Source organism: Sorex fumeus, unplaced genomic scaffold (genome assembly GCF_029834395.1).
Source record: "Sorex fumeus unplaced genomic scaffold, SorFum_2.1 ptg000094l, whole genome shotgun sequence".
Taxonomy (NCBI): Eukaryota; Metazoa; Chordata; class Mammalia; order Eulipotyphla; family Soricidae; genus Sorex; species Sorex fumeus.
Window position 1 is genome coordinate 2,968,860 of NW_026606151.1, and position 13,289 is coordinate 2,982,148.

Genomic DNA, 13,289 nt, shown 5'->3' on the forward strand with positions numbered 1-13,289 from the left:
GGCTTTTCTAGCACTCGTAAGAAACACCCTTATTTATTTTTTATGCTTTAATTTTCTGTACTGAGATACCTTAAGATGTGTCTTACCTTGAGTTGGGGTTGGTTATTTTTGGTTTGGGGCCATTCTGTATTTATAGAAAGGTGGCCAGTAATGAGACACAATTTAGTTTCGAAAGAGTATAAGACTTCAAAAGGGAAAAGAGGACTCTGGTGCCTTCCAACTAAGTTTTGTTACCATTTAAAAACTTTTTTTCATTTTGATTGTTTTGCGACCTCATTCAGTGGTGCTCTGGAGCTGTTCCTGGCGTTGTGATCAGGAGTAGCCCCTAGTGATCCAAGTTCAAGGGACCATTTATTGGTGCCAGGAATTTGAACCAGGGTACCCTGGCCATGGCAGCCTCATGCAAGACAAGAGTTTGATCTCCCATACTATCTCTCGGCCCCCAACTAAGTGTAATTGAAAAGTTTAAGAGGAATCCCTGTCTTTCAGCCGCTTTTTAATCACAGCTTTTAGGCCACCGTCCAACTTTTAACCAGCCCCCCAGGGTCTTCAAAGACAGCAACTGCAGTATCTTGAAACTCTTAAACATTTCTAAAAAGCATTAATGATACCCAACTCCACAAATAACGATTAAAAATTTAAGTGTTGGTAACAAATTGAATTTCCAAGTGCCAGAATGTGTGATCTTTCACATACACCATGATCGTGCTCAGTTTTTTTTTTTTCTATGAGTGATAAAGGCTGTCATATTTACATTTATCAGATGGTTCTAGGAGCCGGGGGTACCCTCTGTGACTGTGAGAGTTACTCTCTGAACAGAGTTAGCCAGCCTGTACCAGATGAAACTTTTCACTGATCAAAGGTTAACAAGCTTTTGCAGTGAAGAAAGATGAAAGAGTGTACACCCTGGTATGGCAGCAGTATGGTGAGTAAAGCCTTGCGTGTGGCTGACCTGGTTTTATCCCCTGCATTATATCCACAGGAGTAAGCCTGAGCACCGTCGGTTATGGCCCAAAACAAAACAAAAGAAAAAAAGAAAAGAAAAGCAGCCTGCTAGCTTCATCCTTTTGCTGTTTGAACCGATAATACAGATCACACAATAAAGGGTCTGAAGATTTTTAAGTGGTTAAAGGAATCTTTTTGTAAATGTGTTTAGTAGACTAAGTGATCATTTGGGGGGGTTGTATGAAATATATTAAATATTGTTATTTGATTACTGAGATAACGTGTTTTAAGTATGCACGAACTTAATGAAAATGTTATTTCTGTGAGTTTTTGCACCATTGTATGGTAATCACCAGAGATGTTTGCTGATTTTTTTGGTATTATAAACAAGTTCTGTCCCAGAAAACTGATTCCTAAGTTACTTTTAGGTAAGAGTATGTAAAAGTAAAGGAAAAGAAAGGAGAAAGGCTAAAGCATGATTTGAATTAAAAAGAAGTTTTCCTCTAAGAAATGAGAAATGAATGGATTATGGAATATTTCTAAAATGTATTCCAGATCCATTTTAATATTGGGAAACATTTTACAGTGTTTTCCTTACTCTGTAAATACAATTAACAGAGAAGGGCTATTTGTAAAAATTCACATACACAAAATAAAAACATTGTCATGTAATGTGAAGAGTTTTAATCTCATAAAATGTGTTTCTTTAAGGAAATTAATATTTGATAGAGTATTTATGTGATTTTCTCTATTATTTTTTCCAAATTAGTTCATTGTACTTCTTGCAGCTGGGCTTTTTGATTATATGAATAATTTATTTTAGCTTTAGAGCTTATGTTTTGTTACTGGTGGTAGCAATTTTGAATGGTTTGTTTCTCTAATTTGTATTTTGTAATTATTTTCTTTAAGAGTTGTGAGTTTTTTCTAGTGAGCAGCAGTAGGAGCCTGAGCACTGAGCTGGTAGGAGACCCCAAACACCTCTGGGTGTGACCCAAAATCAAAACGCAAAATAAAAAAAGAGTAGAGGTCCTAAGTGAGGAATAAGTCAAACTCAAGGAAGGGTTAGGGGGCTGGAGCCATAGTTCAGCAGGTAGGGCGTTTGTCTTGCACATGGCTGACTCAGGTTGGATCCCTGAGCACCCAGAAGTGATTCCTGAGTGCAGAGCCAGGAGCAAACTTTAGCATTGTCAGATGTGACCTCCAAACCAAAAATAAATAAATCAATAAACAAATAGGAAAATAAAATAATGCCAGTTACTGGTGCCCACTCGAGCAAATCGATGAACAATGGGAGGACAGTGCTACAGTACTACTATTAGACTGTTACTGCTGTTCCTCTATATGTAAGATAAGAATCTTAAATCTTCTGCCTCTTGATGAGTTAATGAATGTATTGGAGTCAAAATTAAAGAGGCTAACATTTATTATTGTTCTTGTTACTATTATTGAGGTAATGGTACACAACCCATGTTTTAGGGACATATTTCACCCATTTTCAAAGTGTGTGTTACCACACCACAACCTCCACCATAGTTGCAACACCTGAGTTGCAAGGACCTCCCCTTCAGCCCTACCTCTCCTCCACACTGCGGTCTGTCAAGCCCTCCCCTTCAGCCCTGCCTCCCCTCCCCTGCTCTGGTAACCACAGACAGCTCCACAGTCAGGGTCCATGGGTTTGTTCTGAAGGGTTTGTTCTTCGATTCACTACTTTGAATTGAACTTTTGGTAAACTTCGGTTTTCCCATTGGTTATCCAGTTTTCCCTATGCCATTTCTTCAAAAGGTGATCTTTACTCCAACTCATCTGTTAAGGTTTTTTTTTTTTTGTTTTTTTTTTTTGGTAAGAAAATAGATTACCATAGATTTGGTGACACCACAGTTTCTTTATCCATCATCTGTTGTTGAGTACTTAGGTTATTTCTGAATTATATGGTTGGTTCCCCTCTCCCCCCATGGGTAGGTGAGAATTTATTTCCTAGTCTTCCAAATATGTGTTGGTGTTAACAGTTTTTACAGTTACAATTTAAAAGATAGATATTAGGGTTTTAAGGATTGTGCAGTCTAAGAAGGATATGAAATTATAACTAATGATAAGAAAAAAGGGAATAGACATGTTTTAAGTAAGTTTTAAGGATGGAAAACTTTCCTGTTGAAGGAAAAAGAATTCTGTCTTTGGGCCCGTGAAATAGTAAGGATACTACAGCACTTTTCCTTGGTTCAATCCCAGGCACCTCACGTGGGCCTCTGAGCACTGCTAGGCAAGGCCCAAAACCAAAGGAAACAGCAATGACAACAAAAAGCCATCTTAAAGACTGATTATTTATAGACGGTCATAAAAGTATAGAAAAAAAGGTAAAAGAAACATGGAAGGGTTTTAAGAAAAGGTTCTTTGGGACTGGAGTGATAGTACGGCGGGTAGAACTCTTGCCTTGCCATATGGCCAGTCTGGGTTCAATCCCTGGCATTTCATATGACCCCCAAGCACTGCCAGGAGTAATTCCTGAGCACAGAACCAGGAGTGACCCTGAGTATTGCTGGGTATGGCCCCCAAACAAAACAAAACAGACAGAATCTCAGGGGTTTCTTTTTTTTTCCTGACATCTGAAAATTGTTTTCAGCACCATCGTTGACGGTAGTGTTAACATCAGTGTTTCAGGCGGTGTTGCCGCACCCCACATGCCACCAGAGTGCCCACATCCTCCCCTCGCTGACTCCTCTGTTAGCGAACTCCCTTCCCTGGGCAGATTCTCGGCGGTCTGTTACCATTGGCCATTGTTGATTCCCTTATGTGTATTTTTATACTCCATATATGGATGAGATCATCTAGTGTTTTTCCCTTTCCCTTTCACTAGCATGATACCCTCTAGTTCCATTTCATCTGGGGTTTCATCTTTTCTCTTAGCTGTGTAGTAGTCCATTGTGTGTATGTATGTTTCACAGTTTCTTCATCTGTTGTTGGGCACTTGGGTTGTTAATAGGTCTTGGCCCTGGTGAATAGTGCTGCAGTGAATACAGGCCTGTCAGTGCCTTTTCAAATTAATGTCTTTGTATTCTTGAGGCAGTTGCCAAGAGGTGGAATCTTTGGGTCAGATGAAAGCACTATTTTTAATTTTTTGAGAAGTCTCCTACTTTTTCCATGGAGACCGAACCAGACCACATTCCTACCAACAGGGGCTGCGGCTTCTTTTTTCACCACTTCCCTCCCAGTGCTGGTGGGTTCCAACTTTTTTTTTTTTTAAACACATGGCCATTCTTACTGGTGTGAGATGGTATCTCAGTGGCTTTTTTTTTCTTTTTGGGTCACACCCAGTGATGCTCAGGGTTTACCTCCAGACTCTGCACTCAGGAATTAACTCCTGGCAATGCTGAGGGGACCATATGGGATGCCGGAGATCGAACTTGGGTCAGCTGCGGGCAGGGCAAATGCACTACCCGCTGTACTATCGCTCTGGCCCCTCTCTTGTTTTGATTTTCATTTCCTGATAATAAGCGATGATCAGCACTACAGATACCAATTGGACATGTTTTCTTTGAGAAGTGTCAGCTCAGCTTCTCTTTCCTTTTTTTTTTTTTGTTTTGGGGCCACACCCAGCAGTGCTCAAGAGTTACTCCTCGATTTGTTTAGGAGTTACTCCTGGCTATGTACTCAGAAATTACTTCTGCAGGCTCAGGGACAATATGTGATGCTGGGAATTGAACCTGGTTTGGCCGTATGCATTTGTGCTTTCTTTCCACTCTCTGTTCCCGTTTTTTGAAGGGGTTGTTTGGTTTTCTGTTATTAAGGTTTATGAATTCTTTATCATTCTTGGATACTAGCCCTTTGTCAGATATTTTCTCCCATTAAGTGTGGTGTCTTTATTCTAGCGACCATTTCTTTTGCAGTACAGAAAGATAGCCCAATTGCTTAATGTTCCTTCTGTTTTCTTAGCCAGTAGCATTGTTATTGAAGATGCCTCTGAAAACAGTGAGAGTTCTGTTGGAGGGGGTGGGTATATTCGGGCCACATCCAGTGGTGCTCAGGGATTGCTCTTGACTCTGTTCTTAGGAGTTACTCCCTGAGGTGCTTAAGGGACCATATTTGGTGCCAGGGATAGAATTGGGGTCAGCTCCACGCAAGGCAAGGGTTAACCCTTGTGTGATGTTTCCAGCCTTAAATGCTTTTTGGAGGGTGAGTCAGAGTTAACTACTACTCTCTCTCTGCACAGGGAGCCTTGTGGTGCTGGGGATTGAACAGGGTCAACTGCATGCAGGACATGCAGGACAAGTGCCTTAACCCCTCAACCACTCTCCAGCCTAGAATGGAGAGTTTGCCTGTCTTTTCCTTGATACATTTTATGGAATATGGTATAATATTGAAGTATTTAATCATTTTGCATTAACTTTTATGTATATTATGAGACAGGGGGCTAGATTTATTTATTTTTATTTATTTTTTTTACATTGTGACTAACCAGTTTTCCTATGAACATTTGTTGAAGTGGCTTTTCTTGTTCTATGTCATGCATCTAGTTCCTCTGTCAAAGATTAATTGTCAGTCTGCTTAAGAGGATCTCTCTGGACTCTCAATTCTATTGTATTGGTGAAAGTTGGCTTTGATGCCAGCGCTATTGTTTTGATTACTGTATCTTTGTAATATAATTTAAATCAGGGAAAGAAAAGTCTCCCATACTCTTTTTTTCTCAGGATTGCTTTGGCTATTGGGGGAAGCTTTTATTCATATGCATTATAGAAGTGGTTGTTCCACGCATGTCGCTAGAGAATGTCGTGGGAATTTTGGTGAGGAATGGTTTGGATTTCTACAAGGACTGTGTTTCCACTTCTGTGTGTGTGTGTGTGTGTGTGTGTGTGTGGGTGTGGGTGTGTGTGGGTGTGTGTGTGGGTGTGTGATAAATCTACCTGTGGATTTGTGATTTCTTATTATACTGAGGAAAGTTTCTTCTGTCCTCGTTCTGATGGGAGTCTTTCTCAGAAATAGATGTTGGAGCTTGTTGAATTTTTTCATCTGTTGGTTTTTGGGCCACATTAGCTGTGCTCCGGGCCTTCTCCTGGCTCTGTGCTTGGGGATTGAACCTGGGTCAGCTTGTGTTCAGGGCAAGTTCTGTACCCGCTATACTTTCTGGCTCTGATCCTAAGATTTTTAATAGTGAAATAGAATATCATGAACAGTGATGTGAACAAGTTATAGAAAGAAAACCAAAGGATGTTGTAGTATCCCTGAATTGACCTGATTCGATTTGGAATTAGTTCCTGTGATTAAGATGTGACAGGTACTATAGTAAGTCCAGCACATGCTCAGTTTGATTTTTATGTTTTCTTGTAGGTAATTGGTCTGTTGGATGTTTTTACACCTGCAAGGTCTCTGGAGGAGTTCAATGATGTGTGAGTATATCTTTTGTATTTGCCTTTCTTAATTAGAGGATGGCACTTAGTAGTCCATTTCTGTTCTGGAACTATTTGGAAAGATGCTTTATTTCTATCTTCCACCTCTCCATGGGATGGGAATAGACTCAAGTATATGGTTGGTATATAGATGCGTATTTTCACCCTTTCTCTTGCGTATTTTTCTCTTGCGTATTTTTCACTCTTGCGTATTTTTCACTCTTGCTCTCCACTTGGAGAGTTTTATAAGAGGTCCATGGACAGAGCACGGGGAGTTCAGAGTATGATCTTTGTTCTCAGATTGTCTGTTCCACATATTCAAGGAGCACTTTAGCATCATTACATTAATCTCCAGAAATGTAACAAGTGGATTCTGGTCCTGTGTAGAATTTCTCTCTCTCCCTTACTTTCCTCCCTTGTGTTTGGGGAAGCTACCAGAACTGCATGTTAATCCTTGAAAAATTGAATTGCTGTACTACAGGTGATGAGCATCCCATGTTGAGAAGGCTGATAAACTGTTACTAATCGTCCTGATGTTGTAACCGTCTCTACTCTCGAGTCCAGGATCCCCTGGAAATCAGAGCCTGAGATTATCAGGAGTCAGAACCTGAGATGCTCAGGAATCCTAAGTGGAGGGCTGGAGAAAATGATGAGAGAAAGTTACTACAAGAGTTTGGCAAAATGGAAATCACTGTAGGCATCTGGGCTGAAAACAGCCAGGATATATTATACAAAGCTATGCAAGATATATCTCTGATGGGTAGAGCATTTGCTTATTGCCGCCGAGCCTTTTTGATATGGGTTGCACCATGGGCCATTAATACCCTTGCATGCCCAGGTTGTATGCAAGGCAGAGTGCTTGCTCATACTTTCTTGTCTTTGTATGAGCTCACTATTGTAGTTTTTCTAGTATCAGTATTATGATTCATCCCTCCCACCCCTAACTTACAGAAAGTAGGAACACCTTCAGTCGTTTATGCATTTTTAACCTGCTGACATTCTGGCTTTTCTAACTGGAAAAGGTGACTGTTGAAAAAGTTTAATAATAATAATAATAACTGCAGGGTTTGGGGAGGTAGCCCAAAGGGGTGAAGCAGAGAACCGCAAATAACTCCACCGCCGTCTTCCCCTAGCCCCTGCCACCCAGTAGCACCTGGTTGTAAGCACTACTGGGGTTAACTCTGGTGGTCTCCAGCCCATCCACATTGTAGGGCCAAGCACTGAGCTGTCAGGCCTGTGCCAGTGGGACAAGTATTACCAGGAGTGGTCCTGTAGCATCCCCGGGGAGGCCCCCCTCCCGTTCCCCACCACCCTCAATAAAAGAATCGGAGATTATTGCTGCCTTCTCTGAAACTCTCCCCCTGGTTGTCCCCAGTGCTCAATTTAGTCGGTTTCTTCCTCCTTCCCCTTGCCCTGAGGTCGACTTCTCCCACATTTTCCAAGCTAAATCTGAATACCTTTTGCTCCTTTCCCAAAGAAAGAGCAGGGGGGTTGTGTTTGAGCTTGCATGTTCTCTCTCAGAAAGAAAAGGAAGTTTGGGGGGTGAAAAATCAGTGCAGTCTGGTAAATGGAACAAAGGAGGCAGAAGGGGAGCAGCACTTCTTTGCCGCTGTTTGCGCATGGTTGGATCATCAATTCTGAAGATGAAAGAGGAGAATCTGGTCCAAGTGCAAGAATCCTGCTCAGATTAACCTTGATCCTGCTAATGAAAGTTTAAGAAACAAGCAAAGGCTAAAATAGACAATAGCTAAGAACAGCTGTGCTTTCTTTAGCCCCGCTTGGCACGAGAACTCGAAGCTTCCAGAAATGCCCTCAGCCGACTCGGGCAGGGACACACGTGTTATAAATGGTGAGCCCTGCTGTAGAGTCTACTTGGAAAAGTGAATATTTTGAATGATTTTTCCCCCCAGGCTGTTTTTACGAACATTTTCAGGTTTACAACAAATTGAGAGGAGATGCAGAAATTTTCCATCTATTGCCCCCCCCCCCCCCAAACACACACACACACACACACACACACACACATAGTTTTCTTCACTGTCAGTATTACTCACCGGAGTAGCACATTTTTACCAGGGATCAAATTATATGGACACATAATCACCCAAAATCCATAGTTAACCTCAGGGTGTACTCTTGTTATTGTATCTTCTGTGGGTCTGGACAAAATGTGTAATTAGATTTCATCATTTAAATATGTTGCAGTGTATTTTTATTGCCCAAGAATGCCCAGAATTTTATTCTGCTTAAATGTGGAAGAAATGGTGAAAGTGTGTTTGTTAACTACCTTGAAAACATCTGTTGAATCAAGATTTTAGGTACAATGAGAGTGGGGTCTAACACATTTAACAACGTGTTGATTTGCTAGCCTGGACAAATGATCTGGTGTTTGTTCTGTTTTTGAGCCATACCCAGGGATGCTCAGGAGTTAATCTTTTTATCTCTGTACTCAGGAATCTCTCCTGACAATGCTTGAGGAACCATATGGGATGCCAGGGATTGAACCCGCGTCGGCCATGTGCAAGGCCAATGCTGTACCCACTGTACTAATGCTCTGGCCCCAGATGACGGTTTTGACTTAATTGGTCTTGATGAGAAAAGACCTAATTTAAAGACAGTGCTTATGTAAAAGGATTGTAAATTTATTCCTTCCGTATGTATTTGAAGGCCCACTGACCACAAGTATACCCACTGAACCGAAATTGCAAATATTAATTTATTTCACAAATACTATTATTGCTAGCAGTAATCTGCTCTTTTTTTTTTTTTTGATGAGGGGAAAGAACATTTTAGTTACCAAAGTACCAGTTGTCTGTATGTTCTTAGATTAAGTCAGATAGAGTCCCTGAAAAGTGGTGACATTGAGGTATTTGATTTCTAAAGTGATTTCAATCCCAGAGAATCTCTGAAAATAGAGGGATGAACCCGGATGTCCCTTTAGGGAACTGCTCTGTTTACTTTCCCTATTATTTTGTATGACTGAAAAAGAAACTAGTGTGTCTTCAGAACTATGGTTATTTCAGTCATCCAGTCATTATACAAGTATAGTGATTTCAGATTTGCATGAGACTAAAAACAGTTTATAATTCGAGGTTTATAATATTTAATACCTGCAGGGTCAGGCAAATAACATAAATAAAACTTAGTATTAGCAACTGAGAGTGGTCGGTTCTGTGATAAAGTATCTGTACTTCCCAAAAGCATTCAGATTCACAATTAAATAAGACAATTTAATTGTCTGCTAAATAAGACAATTTAGCAGAACCCCAGTCTTGCAGCCATATCAAAATCCCAGAAGACTAGAGAGCTTCCAGGTTGAGAGCAGGCTATAGCTTCGAACGTGAATTATATGTGATAATGAACAAAATATTTTCATTTCTGTTCGTGCTTCCAGTTAACTTTTAATTATGTGTGGTGTCAGATGTATTTGTGCATTTACATTTCCGTTAGCACTTTTAGAGGGGAGGGAACCACACCTGGCGGTGCTCAGGACTTGCTCCTGGCTCTGTGCTCAGAGATCACTCCTGGTGGGGCTCGGGGGACCATGTACGGTCTCAAGAATCCAACTCGGATGGGCTGCATTCAAAGCAGGCACCTTAACCCCTCTACGGTCTCTCCGGCCCCCTGATCAGCACTTTTTGCTTGTCACATATTTACATTTTTACTGGATTTTAGATACCACTCAGTAGGCATCCTGCATACAGTGGAGAAAGGGACAACAGGGAGTGAGTTTTGACCGTTAGAAACAACGTAAGGGGTGAGGTTGGAAAATGTAGAGGTACAGGATGAGGATACTAAGCTGGTTTTGGCTGCCGTGGGATATGGTTGTACAGATGGCAGAATTTTACAAAGATGTGTTTGGCATATTGAATACATCACAGGTAGCTTGCCAGATAGATCTAGAAAATAAATTTAGGTGAAATCATTAAATCTACTTTCATGCTTGGTAAAAAAAAAAAATTACAAAGATGTACCTAGATGATTGGAAATCACTTGAATGTTTACAGTGGCTGCTTGTGTGTGTGTGTGTGTGTGGGGGGGGGTCACACCTAGCAGTGCTGCTCCTGACTTGTTGCTCCAAGTTTGCCTGTGGTAGCGCCCAGTGGTGTTCAGGGGCCCGTGTGATGCCTGCAACACGTGAGCTCCAGCCCTTTGCATTCTCTCTGTGGCCCTCCGTTGGCTTCCTGTTAGGGTGCTGTCTCAGGCTGGCACAAATGTGTGGAAGCGTACTAGAGATAATGCTGTAAATACTGAGCATTAGACATCCAAACCGCCTAAAGAGCCAGTTGTCTAGCTCACTGCTAGAGTCAGTAAATTTTGTGCTGTTACAATATTGTCTTCTAAGGTGGTGGTGGTGTGAGGGTGTCTCCCAAGGACTGCTCTGAGCAGTCTGGTGGTCTCTGAGCTCTGGTGGTCCTTGGCCAACCTGGCTGGTGGTTCAAAGCCAGGCCCGAAGATGTGGCAGAGCTAGGGCCCTGCAGTGCTAGGGATTACCTGGACTATTCAGGCAGTGGTCTTCAGGGGCCTCTGGGCTGCCCATGGTAGTGCTTGGCGCTGGGGATCAATCCACAGTTGCCTGGCATTTATTTATGTCCTCAGTCTCAGTGTTGCCTTTTTGTAACTGGGTCCTCTGACAAAACTTCGTAAGCAAGAAAGAGTTTCTTTTCTCAGTGAGAACCATTTCCTCAAATTTAAGAAGAACTGAATTGTCACTGGTCTTGCTTTACTTTTCCCCTTTCTTCCTGGTCCCAGTTTCTTTGTATCTGAGTTCCTTTTTTCTGCTTAGTCCTTGAAGAAGGAAGTAAGTGCAAGCGATTTTTCAATTCTTCTGTCATCTAGCAGATTTCTTTTATTCTTTGAAAACAGGGTTAAGAACATCAGTAATACAGAAAAAGAAGTAGCGGGTAGGGGAGGGGGTCTGGGGCAGTAGTACAGCAGGTAGGGCATTTGCCTTGCACCAACCCAGGTTCGATCCCCGGCATCCCGTATAGGTCCCCCAGGTCAGCCAGGAGTGATCCCTGAGTGCCGAGCCAGGAGTAAGCCCTGATCACCGCTGGCGTGGTCACAAAACAAAACTCAAAGAAGTATTCTGGGAGAAAGAGAATGAGTAGATTAGCTATTATGTTTGCAGTTTATCCCCTTATTTGTTGAAGATAATGGTAAGATAGTTAAGAAACTGCTTACAGATGTCCTTATTGGTTCACAGAATTATGTTAAACAAAGTATGCATCCTCTAAGAAAATACTGTTCAGTTTTGTCTGCCACGAACAATAAAATTCCCCCTTTGCCTCCCATTAGCTGATTAAAAGATGTAAAGTACTTTCAAAGTCTCCCGTAATGCTAGAATCCTTCTAAAAGCCAAATCCACTGCTTTCTCTCTGCATCAGACCTCTCTTGTGTGTTCTCCAGCCCCCGGGTTCCCCTCTACAGTGCTCATTATCCTGTATTATTTTGTGTTAATGCTTTCCTCTCAGTTGTCTCTTCCAGTTACATTGCCAGCGCTCAACAGTAAATATTGATTGCATAAATAAATAACCTTGTGCTATCTTGTATGTAATTGGGAAATGATCTAGTGTCGACCCACTGCATTTTCCTCATATTTGTTATTGTGTAGGTCATATGTTTACAATAACGTTACTGTTTATAGATGCATTTTTAAAAAATTGGGAGGGGTGTTGGAACTTGAACCAGGGCCTCACACGTGTCAGGCTGCAGGGCAAGTGCTCTGCATCTTCTCTAGTCCGGTGCTTATGGTCAGGGAGCACACAGTTCCCACACCTCACGCCAGCACAGCGCCCAAGGTTCTCCACAGTTGTCCTTATGTTACTTCCAGTCCACTCATCACTCCCGCCAGGGCCAAAGGTTTATTGTTGTTTGATACTATCTATTTCCTTGTTTTGTTTCTCTGTATACCACAGATGAGTGAGATCATCTAGTATTTATCCTTCTCCCTCTATCTTATTTTGCTTAACATGATACTCTCCAGTTCAGTTTAAGTTGCAGGGAACTGCATGATTTCATCTTGGCTTATGGCTGTGTGTTGTGTGTGTGTGAAACAACTTCTTTATCCATTTGTTGTTGCTTCAGTGAATATATGTGTGCAAATATCTTTAGGATTTGGTTTTTTTTTAATTTGTTTTGTTTGGGGGCCATACCTTATATAGTGCTTCTGGTTAACTCCTGGCTCTATGCTCAGGGATCACTCCTGGTGGCCTTAGGGAACCATATAGCATGCCAGGGATGGAACCTGGGTTGGCCACATGCAGGGCGAGTGCTTTACCCACTGTACTATCTCTCTGGCTGTGCATATATTTTTTCAAATTAATCTTTTTTTGTGTGGTTAGGGGTTGATGCTAAGAAGTTTAATCGCTGAGTCATATGGAAGCTCCCTTTTTAGTTTTTGGATATATCTCCATTCTGTTTTCCATAGAGGCTGAACCAGATATTTCCACCAAAAGTGAATCAGGGTCTGTTATTTACCAGATTCCTGTAAGCACTGGTTGTTTGCAGTCTTTCAGTGAGATAGAGGCTGTTCTCGCTGTTGTAAAGTGTTATCTCGTTGTTTTGGTTTCTGTTTCCCTGATCACAAGAAGAAAGAGTTACGATGAACACTTTTTTCAGACATCTTTATGTCTTCTATGAGTGTTCAATTCCTCTCCTCATTTTTTGGACTGGATTTTAAGGGGTTATTTTTGTTTTGTTTTTGCTGAGCTTTATGAATTTTATCTTGGATATTATATGATATATATAAATATTTTCTTTCTAAATTCAAAATTCAGTGGTGTCTCTTTTTTTACTTTAGCCCAAGTTCCTTTTGTCAATGTAATAATGTTTTAAACTTGATAGAGTTTTATTTGTTTAATTTCAGTTATGTTATCTTTGATAATAGTCAGATCATTGAAAGTACCTCAGAGGGACTGGAGCGATAGTACAGTGGGTAGGGCACTTGGCTTTCACGAGGCCGAG

General features: G+C 41.3%; 1 protein-coding gene across 3 annotated transcripts in view; it reads left to right on the plus strand.

The window, feature by feature from the left end:
* The window catches only part of MAPK14 (mitogen-activated protein kinase 14), an 81,036-nt gene that overhangs the window by 27,468 nt on the left and 40,279 nt on the right, over positions 1-13,289 (plus strand). For all 3 annotated transcript variants that reach the window (XM_056132373.1, XM_056132376.1, XM_056132374.1), the window contains exon 3: positions 6,265-6,323. In XM_056132373.1, coding sequence (XP_055988348.1) covers positions 6,265-6,323 — 59 coding nt within the window. The remainder of the gene's footprint in view (positions 1-6,264; positions 6,324-13,289) is intronic.